We start from the raw sequence: 15,466 nt of genomic DNA, 5'->3' as shown, positions 1-15,466 counted from the left end.
CCATGGTAATGAAACAGGTATTGATGGTTTGACTTTTGAATCAAAGTTTAAAACTCTGTCACTGTGACAACCCTAGTCTGCAAAACATTGGGAATAAATTTGTGTTGTGACCTCGTGCTAAGACAATATTTCTATAAGCACTTTCAGAGGACGAGATTTGATCGTGCACATTTTCTACAAAGAATAATTACAGCTGGTCTCATTACTGAAGGCTGAAGCCATCTACTCGAGTGACTTTTGTACCTATTTGACCCCGAAAAACTGCAACAAAAAGTTCCCACATTTAACGAACATTATGACCCTTTAAGGCACAAAAACCAAACCAAATGCTTTGTTTGCATAACCTAGCGTATGTCTCAACGTATCAGTGGCCATTGATTGTTTCTTTTCTAATGCTTGTGGGACTCTTTTCAGTCGGGCTCATCAGTAAGAGCAGGCGACTGTTCAGAGATCTGTTCCTGTGAGGCCGGAGAGTTCAGCTGTAAAGCCTCAAGCTGCCAGCAGGGGGAGGATTGTCGCAACAAGGACGGAGTCACTGGCTGCTTCCCGAAAGGTCAAATGCTCACTGAGTGATTTTTCTCCTTTCTGCTCTTCTCTAAAGTGTTTCCATCTCTACCTGTATGTCTCTTTGTTTCCATCCTGATTTAGGAGTCATACTGTATCTATTTGTGGAAACTTTTAGAACCAAATTCCTGCATAATGTGTGTGTGTGTGTGTGTGTGTGTGTGTGTGTGTGTGTTTCAGACCCCTGTGCAAAGACCAATTGCAGGGTGAAGGAGCGCTGCGAGGTGGAAGAGGGTCAGGGAGTGTGTGTGCCGGAGTCTCGCGCAATCTGCTGGGGATCTGGGGACCCTCACTACAGGACATTCGACGCCAAGAGTTACTCATTCCAAGGAACCTGCAGCTACGTCCTCGTCAACACCACAGGTGTGATTTTAACTGACAGTGAAAATGTCAATACTTTTTCGTTGCACATATTTTAAATGTTAAAATCCTTGTTATTTTACAAAAAACATTAGCAACATTTCTGTAATCCCCCTTTGTACGATTATTAAAAAGAACAGAGACACAGGGTTGGGGCGGCAGTAGCTCAGTCTGTAGGGACTTGGGTTGGGAACCGGAGGGTCGTCGGCTCAAGTCCCGGTGCGGACCAAGCATGGAAGTTGGCTTGGAGAGGTGCCAGATCACCTCCTGAGCACTGCCGAGGTGCCCTTGAGCAAGGCACCAAACCCCCTCCCCATCACCAGCTCAGGAACACCCACTGTGGGCTGCTCCGTCACTTTGACATCTCTCCCTTAATGCATGTCCATAGGATCCTGTTTGTGTGCATGTGTGTATATACTTCAGCCTATGTGTGTGTGAGTGTAAAAACTGAAGGTTCCCCTTCAATCAATAAAAAGTAAATCTTAAAAAAAATCAATGTTTGTGAACATAAATTATTCTGATCCCTCAGGAGCTGATTCATCCCTGCCAGCGGTAACGGTGACCGTGAAGAACGAGCTGCGAGGGAACTCTGAGGGCTCCTTTGTGCAGTCATTCACTGTGGAGATGTTGGGCCACAGTATTTACATCCCCAGTGGTCCAGAAGATATCGTAGTGGTGGGTTATACTAGAGAGTATGTCAGCAAATACAAATATTAAGGCTACCATTTTGTGCTAATGTAACCCTCAGGGGGGTCATCTTAAATGTTGTAATATAGTGAAGTCAATATACTGTTGACACATTGTTAGCAACGATACTGTAAGTAAAGAATTTAAACCGTTTCTACGACATCGTCACTTTCCACATCCGGCTAGATAACATAGCTAAATTACCATCATCAAGGGCAATAGGAAATTAGTCTGACAAAAAGTAAGCATGCTAGCTTATCTCTCTTTCTAACCAGCAAGGAAAATACAATTAGCCTTAAATTAATTCAAACAAGAGCATGGTAGCCTATATTAGCTAGTTTATACTAGCTTACTTGTTTAAACTGGTTCATAAGTTAGCTAGTTAAAGGCTTTAAATGTCATTTTTGACACTTAAAAATGTGATTTTTCACACTTAAATATAATAGAAATCAAGTATTTCCTCTGAAAATAGGATAAAATAAGTGAGTCATGACTGTCTGCAATGGGTGTAACACCTGAGTCCCACTGTCTGTGATGCTTTCCGAGTTTTTTTGAGTCAGTTTACATCGCCGGGACGGCCAGCCAGCTCATCCCCTCGCGTATAAAAGTTGTTTAATTGAGGGACTACAGAAAAGAAGAATAACATACTGTACTCACTGCTTAACTGTGTTTCTAGATCACGTTTATTTCAGGTAAATTTACATGCAGTGTGAAGATACCAGCATAATAAAGATCGCTAGCATTAGCATGCTAACACAACAATGCAGCGCAAGTTGTTTTGGTTTCATGCTGGTGCTCAAGGGTGACATCTGCTGGATCAAAAAATCGCTCATAAAGCCTTTAATAATAGAAATTATTTCTAAGCGGTCAGTATATTAGCTAGTTTGTTTCTTAGCTAACATAGTTTATCTTACATGTTTTTAGCCAAGATTTATTTTTTTATTTTTTCATTGAGACTATCACACATTAGCTGTAGAATATTTTCTATTACTAAAAATTTGGTTACAGATGATTCTGTAATCAATGATCTTTGATTGATTTTTCCGACTCCCTGTGATTACAGGTTGCAGTTGTAACACAGCCCTCTAAAATGAACCCTGGAAGAACAGCATTGAGCATCCCACCCTAAGTGTGATGTCAGAGTAAAATGAAAACTGTAAGAATGGTGAATAACTGTAATGTCCCCCTGTAGGTGGATGGTATTAGGGAAGAACTTCCCATCGAGCTTGATGTAGGAGCCATCTCCATAACACAAAGTGGAATAAGAGGAACAATCGAGACTCAAATTGGTGTGGAGGTCAGTTTTGATTGGTCTAGTTTCGTCTCGGTTATCCTCAGCAGCAGTTACTTTGGTAACGTTGCTGGGCTCTGTGGCAACTACAATGGTGACATGGAGGACGAATTGACCACCGCTGGAGGCAAGATTGCTGCTAATGTGACATCTTGGGCGGCGTCATGGAGCATCCCTGATGGAGACCGGTTCTGTTACCATCACTGTCAGGGGAAGTGTCCTCAGTGCTCCGAGGAAGACCGCAAGAAGTAAAGTCACAAAATGTTTAAATGTTTAAAACTTAAGAGTACCACAGCCCAATTTGAAATGCAGAATCACTCTGGGGTCTCCTCAATTTTTAGCTTTATCTTCATTCATGTCTGTCATGAGAGGGGCCACGGGATGAGAAGGTTTGTTAAGAATGACAGTGTTTTGAGTCGATCAAAATTACAGTACATTGAGACCAACCAGATGCAGCTAAAGCTAGTCTTTTTGAAGCCTACTAAATTACAGTGGCAGATTATTCCAAAGGAGTCTGGACTGATAACTGAAAGCTCGACCTCCCATACTACCGTAAAAGACGATAGGTACCACAGGCAGACCTGCATTCTGGGAGCAGAATTTTCTAGAGGGGTAATACAGCACAATTAGCGCTTTAAGATATGATGGTGTCTGACCATTAAGAGCTTGTCGATGAGGAATCCCGATTTTATAAGGACCTGTGCAGAGAATCTAATACAGAAATGTCTTTAGAGACTTAATTGGGCAGCCCGATTAAGGGAATTGTATTAATCCAAGCTAGAATTAACAAAGGCATTGATTAGTTTTTCTGCATCGTTTTGAGACATAATGTGCGGACATAAGGCTCTCCTTGAAAAGTGTTGTATATGGAAGTTGAAGGACATAAACTGATCTAATACAACTCCCAGATTCCAAACACATGTGGTGCTACATGCCAGGCTGATGTCATCTCAGACAGTTACATCATTAGACAATGTCCCTCTGAGTTGTTTGATGCCAATAACTGTAACTTCAATTTTGTTTGAATTAAGCAACAAAATAATTCTAGTCATCCAGGTCCTTAAGGCATGCATCTAGTTTAGCTAGCTAATTGGTTTCATCTGGCTTCATTGATAAGAATAACTGAGTATCATCTGCATAGCAGGTTACCTAGAGGAAGCATATATAAGGTGAAAAGACTCTGCCCGAGTACAGGACCTTGTGGAATTCCATGACTAAATTGAATGTGCATGTACAAACTGAGATCCACAGATATACAGATGAATAGTATAATTAACATAAAATGCATGTGGCATTAAGTCGAAAGTCTTAAAACAACTACTTGAAAAACGAAAAATCTGAAGTGAATGACTTACTGTTGACAGAGGACCGTGAAATGCTGATGTTTGAATCTTGATTTCTTTTTGTGAACTAGCTCTTTTACTAATCATTTGAAGAAGCAGTAACTTTCAGTTCAGCTCAGAAATGTTTTACTTTTCCATTGTGAAGAAACTAGCAACCTTTTAATACAATTTGTAATACCATCCCTAGAGCCATTTTAATTGTTGCTGTTTTCATGACCATAGCCATTTTGTGACCATAGCCTAAAAATGTTACATTTCTCACTGCACTCTTTCAGGTACCTTGGGCCACAGTTCTGTGGGTTCCTGAGTAATAAGAACGGACCGTTCGCTAGCTGTCACGCTAAGGTTTCAGTTGAAGAGTTTGTGTCTGACTGTCTCTACGACGTCTGCATCAATGAAGGACGACAAAAGGTGCTGTGTGAGGCTCTGAGCACCTACATGGCAGAGTGCCAGGAAAATGAAGCATCAGTAGCGCCATGGAGACAACTGGCAGGCTGTCGTAAGTTAGATGTATTATGTTTTACACAACATAAACAACGCATAATAAGATGTGAATGTTGCTACCTTGATCTCGCCCTGAGATCCGGCCTACTGTTTTTAAGTCTATGTCGTTCATTTTGGCCATTGCCATGTTGTTCCTTTGAAGCGAGTAATGACCGTATTTGGATCAGACGCTGGTTAGAAAACGATTTGTGAGAACCTCCAGTTTTTCAACTTGGGAGTAATTTTGGCAACAACGGGAAAAGTGTAGTTGAAATTTAAAAACTTTTTTGACCAATTAAGTCTCAGCATCTGTGTATGCAGGACAAACTGTTTATGGAAAGTAAAAACAGGCAGAATACAATCAGAAAATTGTATTTCTATAAATGGAAATGCACGTAGGAGCAGCAGCTAACAGCCTGTTGTAGATCAAACATTTACACTTAAGACACAAATCAGCTTGAGGGTATGTTTGACAGTCAATCAGCATTTAGATTTCCAAAATTCCTTGAGAAACGATCCAACCTGCATGCAACAAGCATTTAACATAAAATTAATCTTCTACTCTTGAGGAGAGAACCGGACAAAGCTTGACTTTAGCATTTTTACAAATCTGCATCAAGATGTTATTTCAGCAAATTAAAGCTCTATTAATGCAAATAAATCCCATTTACAGTTAAAGTAAGACTTGCTAGAAACAGTTGAAACCGCGCTCCTTTGGGGGATGTAATGAACCAGGAGTTTATTTTGCAGACAAATCCGGAGGGTGAAGTTCTCCTTGCTTTTGATCGTAACACAAAGTTGCTTCGTAAGTTGATAATTTGACTGTAAACAATGCAGAGCACAGAAAAGGAAGTCAACTAAATGAACATCCTGCTAAACTGAAAAAGACTTGAAACTAGAGGCTGAGACCATAAACTGAAATTTTACTGATAAGTACAACCATTTTCTCAAAAACTTCTATACAATCCGACTTAATTTTGCAACCAGTGGAGTTGCCCCCTACTGGACATTATAAAGAATGCAGGTTTAAGATACTTCAGCTTTAGTTACACCTTTCAGACCTGCAGGTTACGTTCACTTACTTGCAGTCTTTGTTCCAACCAATAACATGACCTCCCCTCTGTTATTCCTCCAGCTGCTCCGTGTCCTGAAAACAGTCACTACAAGCCGTGCGGCTCAGCGTGTCCGCCCGGCTGTGGACCTCAGCCTGAGTTCTGCACTAAGATCTGTGTGGAGGGCTGTTTCTGTGACGAAGGATATGTGAAAAGTGGAACAGAGTAAGTGTACGACACCAATGTAGATAGTATAAAGAATCCAGTGTAGCGTAATTAATTTATTAAGATGTTATTTCCTAATTATTCCTCGGGCACCATCCTTAAAAGTAAGGAAATTAATATTACTTGTAGTAATTAATTAATCAATCAATTTCATATCAGAAGAGTAAGTTCTTGAGATGTTTAAACCATTAAACAATTATAACGTATATGACACCATGATACGATATCTTGGAATTTTAGTTCTTAATTCTTATGGTGAAATTTATGTTTAGTAAAGATATTAGACACGGTACTGTTTTGAATGACTTAATCAGCAAATGATCAAAGGGGGAAAAAGTTGATAAATTATTATTATTATTATTATTATTATTATTATTATTATTAGGAAATTGTAGATTGATAGCGCTGGCTTTCTCACTTGACGACCTATTTGTCTGTTGAACTGTTGTTACTGACATGTGAATGTAACTGTTTGAATGCTGTAGTGATGTGTTTGTTTCCTTTTATGTTGTCTTTGCGTTTTTCAATGGCTCGGTAGGTTGTGAAACGGAATTGCCCTTCTGGGATAAATAAAGTTTTCTGAATCTGAATCTGAATCTGAATGAATTTTGGGATTAAATTTGGACTCGGATTCTGAATGCGACACGACCAATCTGATCTCTCAACACCCGCTGCCAAATTGATTTTATTGTTTTCTACAAGCATGCAATTTCAGTGGTACCAGGACATATCCATCAGCAAAGTGAGGAAAGCCCCCATGTGGTTTATTCTCTTGGCTGGATGATAGTGCAGTGATGGTTTGCAGATTTCTAAAAAGAAAACCAAAAATGTAAACAATGAAGTATGACTTGCAACCTCTCATTATTTCACCTGGGATGAGTTATTTCACTGCCCTCCTGTCCGCCAGGTGTGTGACCAAGGAGAAGGGCTGCGGCTGTGAACATAACGGACATTATTACAAGCCAGATGAGGAGTTCTGGGGCGACTCTGAATGCAACGACAAGTGCGTGTGTGACGCAGCAACAAAACAGGTGAAGTGTAAGTCAGTGGGATGTCAGGCCGGAGAGATGTGCAGCGTCGTAGACGGAGTCCGGGACTGTTATCCAATCAGCTTTAAGACGTGCACAGCACGCGGAGACCCACACTACTCCTCCTTCGATGGACGCAAGTTTGACTTCCAGGGAAACTGTGTCTACAAGCTGGCCGGTGTGTGTGGAGACACTAAAGGACTGAAGGACTTTGAGGTGAGCAGCAGAGAGACAGTCAGTGATGTTTTCTTCTTTTTTTTTTCTTTTCTTTTTTTGGGCTTTATTGGAGGGAAAGGAGAGTGGATAGAGTCGGAAATCAGAGAGAGAGTAGGGAATGACATGCGGCAAAGGAGCCACAGGTCGGAAATGAACCCGGACCGCCCGCTTGGAGAACTGCAGCCTCCATACATGGGGCGCACGCTCTAACCACTGCGCCGCCAGCGCCCCAACAGTCAGTGATGTTTGACTCGAAAACAAAACATGTCAGATGTGAAGTCCTTTCAGATTTATACAGTTGTTCCTCGAACACACAAGGCTGGTTTGTGATGAGGTTTAGCAGTTGGGATGTATAACGCTTATCCCTTTGGGGTCGCAGGTATGCTGGAGCCAATCACAGCTGTAATTGTTTGGTAGGCAGTGCTCTACCTCGCTCACAGGACTGACACTCAGATATAACTTGGCAACTGGAGACATTTTTAGTCCAGTTAGTTTCACCTCAGCTGTAAGCCAGAGAGCTAAGTTAATGGTGTCAAGATTCAGAGTGGATAACAATGTGTAGAGTTTACATACAGTGAACACAATGTAACAAGAAGACTGGCAGAAAACATTTCGTTTAGCCAGCCTGAGTTCACAGGAGCAGAGTAACTCCTGCTGCTTGTGTGCTACAGTTTACAGACTGATGTGGCCAGCATTACATGTTTAACTCTTTATCATCCCAGTGTAGTTGTTTCATGAATGTGTCCTCCTCTCTTCTGTCCATCAATCATCCCTGCTCTTAGTTATGTATTTTTTGATTGTAGGTAACTCTGGAGAACAACAACCGCGGCAACAAAAAAGTGTCCTACGCCAAAGTGGTGACACTTAATGTCTTCGGCAAAAAGTTCACACTCTCACAGGAAAACAAAGGCAAAGTGATGGTGAGAAACATGCGAATACACGCACACACACACACACACACACACACACACACACACACACACACACACAATGGGTTTTAAAGGGTCAGCCTACATATATGATGAGGCTTGAAAAAGTGCACAGCCATTGATGAACATATTCATAACATTTTTGGAGTTAGCATCCCTTTTAGGTTAGGAACAGTATATATGGACTACAGTTTATCTGGTTGGTGGCAATTTTACAAAAATTAACATTGAATCAAAGGAGTTCTCCTGTTTTCAAAATTGAGACGCTTCACACGCTTTCATTTCATTGCACCTCCATTTTTATCATCTCTTCTTGTTGCTTCCACCCTTCAGGTCCCTTTCCTTCAGTCTTTTTTTTCAACCAAAAAAGTTGACAATGAAAATGAAAATGGCGTTTATATTTCTTCCCTAGAGCCGTCACTTCACCCATGTCTCCTCTCACACTGTCTGTGTTTCCCCCTTCACCTTGATCCGCCTCTCTCCCTCTCTGAACAAAACTCAAATAACAAACCAAAATGCATTTTAAAGCATGTCTGTGTGTGTGTGTGTGTGTTTTCCACAGGTGGATGGAGTGATAGAATCTCTGCCACTCCTGTGGAATAAATCACAGGTGCAGGTTCATCGCAGACACAGAGAGGCCGTCATCGAAACACACTTTTTAAAGGTATTTATGAGCACACACACACGATTTATTCAGTTTGTTGAAGAGGCTGAAATGTGTGTTTACCTGCACGCTCGTCATGAGACGTCTTGTTTGTGTGTCGTGATGATGTTGCAGAATGACTTTGAATCGGGCAAATGGCATCATAAAATAAAAAAATCTGATTAATAGCAGGTGTGTGGCAGGTTTGGTCTTTTTTAAAGAGAGGACGGTGGATAGAGTCAAAAATCAGAGAGAATACATTTTTCTTTGACTCTTTGAAATGCACAACATAACACGCAAAGCAGTCATAGATGGCAATTACATTTTTGTGTTCCAAGCTCTCTTTAACAAAGCAAAAAAAATAAAAAATAAATAAACAATAATAATGATAATAATAATAATGATAATAATAATAATAATAATAAATTAATTAATAAACACTCCTTCATGTTACAGGTCTCCTTTGACTATGTGAGTTCAGTGAGGGTGGAGCTGGCTTCTACCTATAAAAATGCAGCCTGTGGTCTTTGTGGAAACATGAACGGAGACCCAGCGGACGACCTGATGCTGCCCGACGGGAAGCAGGCCGACAACGCCACGGTGTTTGGAGTGAGCCATTGGGTGGCTGATGTGGAGGGATGCTCTCATGAGTGTAAGAAGCTCATTGGCTCTCACTTTTACTTGTCATTTAATTTTGAATCTAAATCTAGATTTTAAATGTAAATTGCTGTGCATCACCCTGCATTCATGTGGTGTTGGAAACATCGGAAAAACGAGTTTCAGAGCAGGACAGTAGACATTAAAATGTCTGATGGATATCTTCTTTCATATAAAGATAAAGATAAAGATAAAGATAAAGATAAAGATAAACTTTAATGATCCCCCGTGGGGGAAATTTGTGCATTACAGCAGCTCCAGAAAACAGGGGACGGGAATATACTTATTAAAAATAAAAATAGAAGTTAAAAACAGATCAAACATATTTACATCATTTAAATAAAAAATAAAAAATAAAAATACAATAATGTAAAATTACACAGTAACTTGTTCTTAAAAAAACACACACAGTGTGTAGCATGAGGTGGTGATGTTGTTAAAGAATCCGATTAAACAGTCTGACGGCAGATGGGATGAACGACCTGCGGTAGCACTCTGTCTTGCAGGGTGGGTGTCTGAGTCTGCTGCTGAAGGAGCTGCTCAGGGCCCCCACAGTGTCATGCAGGGGGTGAGAGGGGTTGTCTATGATGGATGTCAGCTTCACTAACATCCTCCTCTCACCCACCTCCTCTACAGAGTCCAGAGAACAGTCCAAGACAGAACTGGCCCTCCTGACCAGTCTGTTCAGTCTCTTCCTGTCTCTCTCTGTGCTCCCTCCTCCCCAGCAGACCACTGCATAGAAAAGTGCAGACACCACCACAGTGTCATAAAAAGTCTGTCGCAGAGTCCTGCACACTCCAAAGTCGACATTGGCCCTTCTTGTACAGGACGACGGTTTTGTGTGACCAGTCCAGTTTATTGTTGAGGTGAACATCCAGGTATTTGTACATCTCCACCCTCTCGATGTCCAAGCCCTGGATGTTCACCGGTGCAGTCTGGGGTGACATCCTGCGGAAGTCAATCACCATCTCCTTTGTCTTGCTGGCGTTGAGCTGAAGGTTGTTGAGCTCACTCCAGTCAACAAAGTCCATGATGACCTACCTGTACTCCTGTTTGCCTGTACTCCTGTTTGCTCCCCTTGGACACACACATATAAAAACAAATAAATCAATGATAATGCTGCTGATGCTTTTTGTGTTTCCAGGTAAAGACTGTCCTCCACCCCTCCCCGCTGACGACAAACTGCCCGACTACACTAAGGCGTGTGACGTGATAACGGCAAATGACGGACCCCTGGCTGAATGTTCAGAGCTCCTGGATTCCAAACAGTACCACCAAGACTGTGTCTACGACATTTATCTAAATGAAGGCAAACAGGAGGCAGCCTGTGACATCATCAGAGACTACGTGGAGGAGTGTCAGAGGAAACAAGGCAACGTCAAACCGTGGAGGACGGAGAACTTCTGCCGTGAGTGTTTTCAATTACGTTTTCTCACTTTTATGACGATTGTTTCTTGATTGTTATCGATTTTGGTTGTAAAAAATAAATAAATCAATACCACTCATTCTAAAACAATACAAACCCTGTTTATTTTAAGTTCAATAGAAAGAAAAGTAGTAAAGCTTCATAAAAAAAGAAAAAAACGCTGCAAAAAAAAGACAGAGCCACAGCAGACAAGTGACAGAGAAAAAAAGATGAAAAAAAACAAAGAAACAGAAGAATGAAGACGTCCTGTTGTTTCACAGTCTTGAGACTCTTAAAGTCATATTGACACCCTGCACACAAATTCACAATCCTTCAGAAAGGAGCTGGGTTTTGTTTAACTTAAAGGCTTTATGTGCGCACTATGTATAACTTAAAGGCTTTTTTCCCTTGAGCACCAGCATGAAACCAAAACAACTCGCGCTGCATTGTTGTGTTAGCATGCTAATGCTAGCGATCTTTATTATGCTCCTATCTTCACACTGCATGTAAATTTACCTGAAATGAGCGTGATCTAGAAACACAGTTAAGCAGTGAGTACAATATGTTATTCTTCTTTTCTCTAGTCCCTCAATTAAACAACTTTTACACACAAAGGGAGGACCCTAACCCGGGCGATGTAAACAAAGTGAAGATAGGACTCTGAAAACATCACAGACAGTGGGACTCTGACATTGTAGACCAGGGGTGCCCAACCTTTTTTGAACCAAGATCTACTTTTAAAGTTGCCAGTCTGCCGAGATCTACCAGTCCACATAGTGAGCCATAGCCTTTACCGACAGCCTACAAACGCATTTAATACTCAAACAACAAACAGAAAATAATATCAGATATAATAAATGAGAGTTCTGTAAAAAATAATGCAATATCGACTTTTTTAAAAACTCTTATTTTAGGGTAGGCTACATTTTAATATTACGTTTGTATTTATATCACATATGTTTTTCCCTTAATTTTGTTTACAACAAACAACTTTAATCTGTGTGGAGATGTTCACAGACTACAGCAGGCTGCTGTGAGATGATGTTGCTTTTGTTAAATTAGCTGCAGACACGGTGAGAGTGAACAGAGTAAAGTCCAACCGACCGTTTGACCGGGTCACGTGTGTTCCCGCCTCGGTCCGTAAAGATCACAGATCAACTGTGTGCTGTAGCACTAAAAGTAAAAAGTAAAAAGGTTCGTGTGGTGGCTGGCGCTCCAGTGCAAGTGTGTGTGTATGTGTGTGCGTTTGCGCTGTATGTTGGTGTGCCCCGCGATGCTCACAGTCATGACAGCAGAGAGGAGCAGAGAAAAGTAGCTGCAGCTACATCAAATGCGCTTAATACTCGTAGCATAGTTTCTATATATGACTTTTTGGTAAAACATTTACCCCCCCGGTTTTACCTGCACGTCATTGCGCATGCCTGCACTCTCTCTTGCGCGCGCGCTCTCTCTCTCGCTCCCCCGCTCGCTCTCTCGCTCCCCCGCTCGCTCTCTCATGCACGCAAGCAATTTCATGAATAAATGAAAAATTAAATACAAACAGGTCGGAAGTATACTTGGGCTCCCAACACAGGTATCGTGTGTGGGAAACAGTGCAATGAGATGAAATTGAAATCACTTTTCTATTTTACAATTGTATTTTATATTGACTAAACATCTCGATCGACTGAGAATCAGTCAGCGATCTACCTGTCAATCGTGATCAACTGTTTGGGCACCCCTGTTGTAGACAGTCATGACTCACAGAGTTATTTTCAGTGGATATACTTGATTTCTATTACATTTAGGTGTGAAAAATCACAGATAAAGCCTTTAAGTTAAAATGTGGGAATCATGGCAATTCTTACTGGATGTTTCTGTAGATAAAACAACAAACTTCTTCTGCTCCAAACTTCTGAAAAGGTGTACTAAACGTGTTTTCCGGACTCCATTCTTTCATGATTAATTATTTTTTGTGTCTGTAATGTATTTAATATTATGTGTGTTTGTGTGTGTGTGTGTGTGTGTGTGTCTGTCAGCGATGGACTGTCAAGCCAATAGTGATTACAGTCTCAGTGCTCCTGGCTGTCCAATCACCTGCGACTCCTTATCTCTACGTGCCAACTGTAAAGTCGCACCAAGTGAGGGCTGTGTGTGTCAACATGGATACGTGCTGAATAAGGTAATATCCTCATCCATGCCCCGCCCACTGAAATAAACTGACTAGATTAAATTGATCACTTAAGACATAAATCAGCACAATATGAACTTACTATAATGACAGGATTGTTTGAGAAACATTTATTTGACGTGTGTTTGAATCACACATTCCTGATTTAATTTTCCTGACTGTTGAATCGTTTCCTCTGCAGGATCGCTGTGTGAAACTGGCTGAATGTGGCTGTTTCCTTGGTGATCATTACCTCGAGAACGGTGAGGGGCACTACGACGATCACTGCGGTTTATACTGTGAGTGTTTGCACGGGATAAGGATATGCGCACTAAAACCCTGCGGCCCCCAACAGAAATGTGGTGTGGTGAACGGAGTGAGGGGCTGCTACTAATCAGGGAGTCATCAAATCAAGTTATTTAGGAGAGAGCAGGATATTGATTTTACCGAGTGTTTAACACAAAGCCTTTACCATTACTAGAGAAACTCTTGATGATTCTTACCTTGTTATAACTCACAGTAAAAAATCACAGTAATCATCTTTCCCTATGATTTTTCCTTCCATGCACACATTTATCTGCAGTGAACTGTACAATCAATCTTTACTAATCAAGTATTTCTAATGATCATTAAAAATATTTCAGCAACATGATGGTCTGTTGTGTCTTTTTTTTAATGTACAAATGACAGTTATTGGCGACATTAAATGTATAAGCAAAAATCATGATAAGTCTTCAATCGCTGTTTATGGGGGCCCTTAAATTAGATGCAAAGGTGTTACACAAAAGCATGTTTATAGACATTTCTACATAGAGATATATGATCATCATGAGGAGAAAGCGAGGAGCATGTGAAGATGTGGAAAAGTAACATGGTATATTCTACGTATGTTTGACTGCATTTTAGAGGTGTACAGTTTCACAATTTGTAAACCTGATTTGATAGGGCGAAGCGTTTATTTACACCTTAAAAAAAATATACATACCGGATGATCTGATAATGCTGGGTGTAACTGCACCCCAATGCGTCCTGAGGACAGACCTTGACCTGCTTGACAGCTGAGACAACATAAGGAGGTGGTCTTTAAAGAAGCGTATTGAATTCACATGAGAAAATAAAAATCTGCTTTGTTCTTCTCAGGCTAAAAATCTCAGATTTACGAGTTAGGTTTTTTTGTTTTTTAAATACAAATAGAAAACAGCTGTTTTTCAAAATCAATTAGATACTAGTACATCAAAATCCCAGCAGAAGCTCTTATTTAGACCACTTAAAGAATAAAACATTCCCAGACTGTTTTCTTTAACGCATCGGCAGATACTTGTGTATTTAGGTGAAACATATGGTGATGTTGCAACTTAAATGTTTGCAGTTCAGACGCAAACCCCCCTCTGGTCTATCAGGATCAGCTCTGCCAATAAGGCATACTTCTATGATTTAAATTGAAGCATCTAAAATGCTTTCAGAATGGATACATAGTGCCTCAAGAAACAATAAATACTGGATCCCCATAGCGAGCGACTTACTGTAGGTGTCGATGTTGAACACATTTTTCATTCTTCATAAAAACTATGCTCAATAATTCAGAAAAACAGAGCAGATTTTTATTTTCTCATGCAATATGCTTCTGTAGGTCTGGCACGCAATTTATCCACAATGGTTTGGTTGTGTAAATGCTCAGGAGTCTTGGGCAGCATTAAGGACCACCTCCTCAACTGGGGGAAGAATGCTGCCTACCACTGGGTGTAAACGAAGATGCATTCATTTTTTTCAACGGAAAAGATTTATAGGCACTTATTTGACTGACAAGTACTCAATGGAGTATGCAAAGTGTAATAAATAAAGTGTAAATAAGTGCTTTTCACGTATCAGATCACCCAAGACGGATGTTCATGCAAGTGTAAACAGACTCTAAGACTAATGACGTAAATTATCAGGTTATGTAGGTCCTGCATGGGAAGTGAAAACCTATTTCTGGTTATCCATTTTCTGAAAGGAGAATGTTCTTTTGGGTTTCTATCCTGCTGTATGATTTAAGGAATGCAAAATCTTACTAATTTTGTTGATTTATTTAGCTCAAGATTAAAAACATCTATTATTAGATAAAGCTCTTAGTGACTATAAGGTAAAGCAGGATGTAATGACTGAAATGTGATCGTTGGTGGTGTATTGTACCGACTTGACTCCTTAAGCAATTTTCTACATACTTCTCTACATCTATACAAGACATCCTTTTGGAAATAGCTTTTATATTACTACAACATGGTTTAAGTGCAAAATCTGAATTTATCTAGCTGTGTGGGCGTTTAAACAGGGCGGTTATTACTTAACAATTCTTTTCAATACCCTTTGTATTGTGGTGCCCCGTGTGAGGCTCATTGATTACCCCTGGGGATGTGCAAGACAAGTTGGCTTAACGATTTAATTTTTTTCAAAC

General features: G+C 40.5%; 1 protein-coding gene across 1 annotated transcript in view; it reads left to right on the top strand.

The window, feature by feature from the left end:
* LOC109999519 (IgGFc-binding protein) overlaps positions 1-13,679 on the top strand; it is a 36,585-nt gene extending 22,906 nt beyond the window's left edge. The window contains exons 24-36 of the mRNA XM_065957869.1: positions 415-553; positions 745-927; positions 1,454-1,599; positions 2,804-3,150; positions 4,521-4,744; positions 5,864-6,005; positions 6,913-7,249; positions 8,053-8,169; positions 8,741-8,842; positions 9,278-9,473; positions 10,623-10,886; positions 12,902-13,044; positions 13,235-13,679. Coding sequence (XP_065813941.1) covers positions 415-553; positions 745-927; positions 1,454-1,599; positions 2,804-3,150; positions 4,521-4,744; positions 5,864-6,005; positions 6,913-7,249; positions 8,053-8,169; positions 8,741-8,842; positions 9,278-9,473; positions 10,623-10,886; positions 12,902-13,044; positions 13,235-13,426 — 2,532 coding nt within the window. The 3' untranslated portion in view covers positions 13,427-13,679. The remainder of the gene's footprint in view (positions 1-414; positions 554-744; positions 928-1,453; positions 1,600-2,803; positions 3,151-4,520; positions 4,745-5,863; positions 6,006-6,912; positions 7,250-8,052; positions 8,170-8,740; positions 8,843-9,277; positions 9,474-10,622; positions 10,887-12,901; positions 13,045-13,234) is intronic.
* Positions 13,680-15,466: the final 1,787 nt, after the last annotated feature.

This window comes from Labrus bergylta, chromosome 8 (assembly GCF_963930695.1).
Source record: "Labrus bergylta chromosome 8, fLabBer1.1, whole genome shotgun sequence".
In the NCBI taxonomy this organism is placed as follows: Eukaryota; Metazoa; Chordata; class Actinopteri; order Labriformes; family Labridae; genus Labrus; species Labrus bergylta.
The sequence above is the reverse complement of the archived record's forward strand: the minus strand, read 5'-3'. Positions and strand labels throughout refer to the sequence as shown.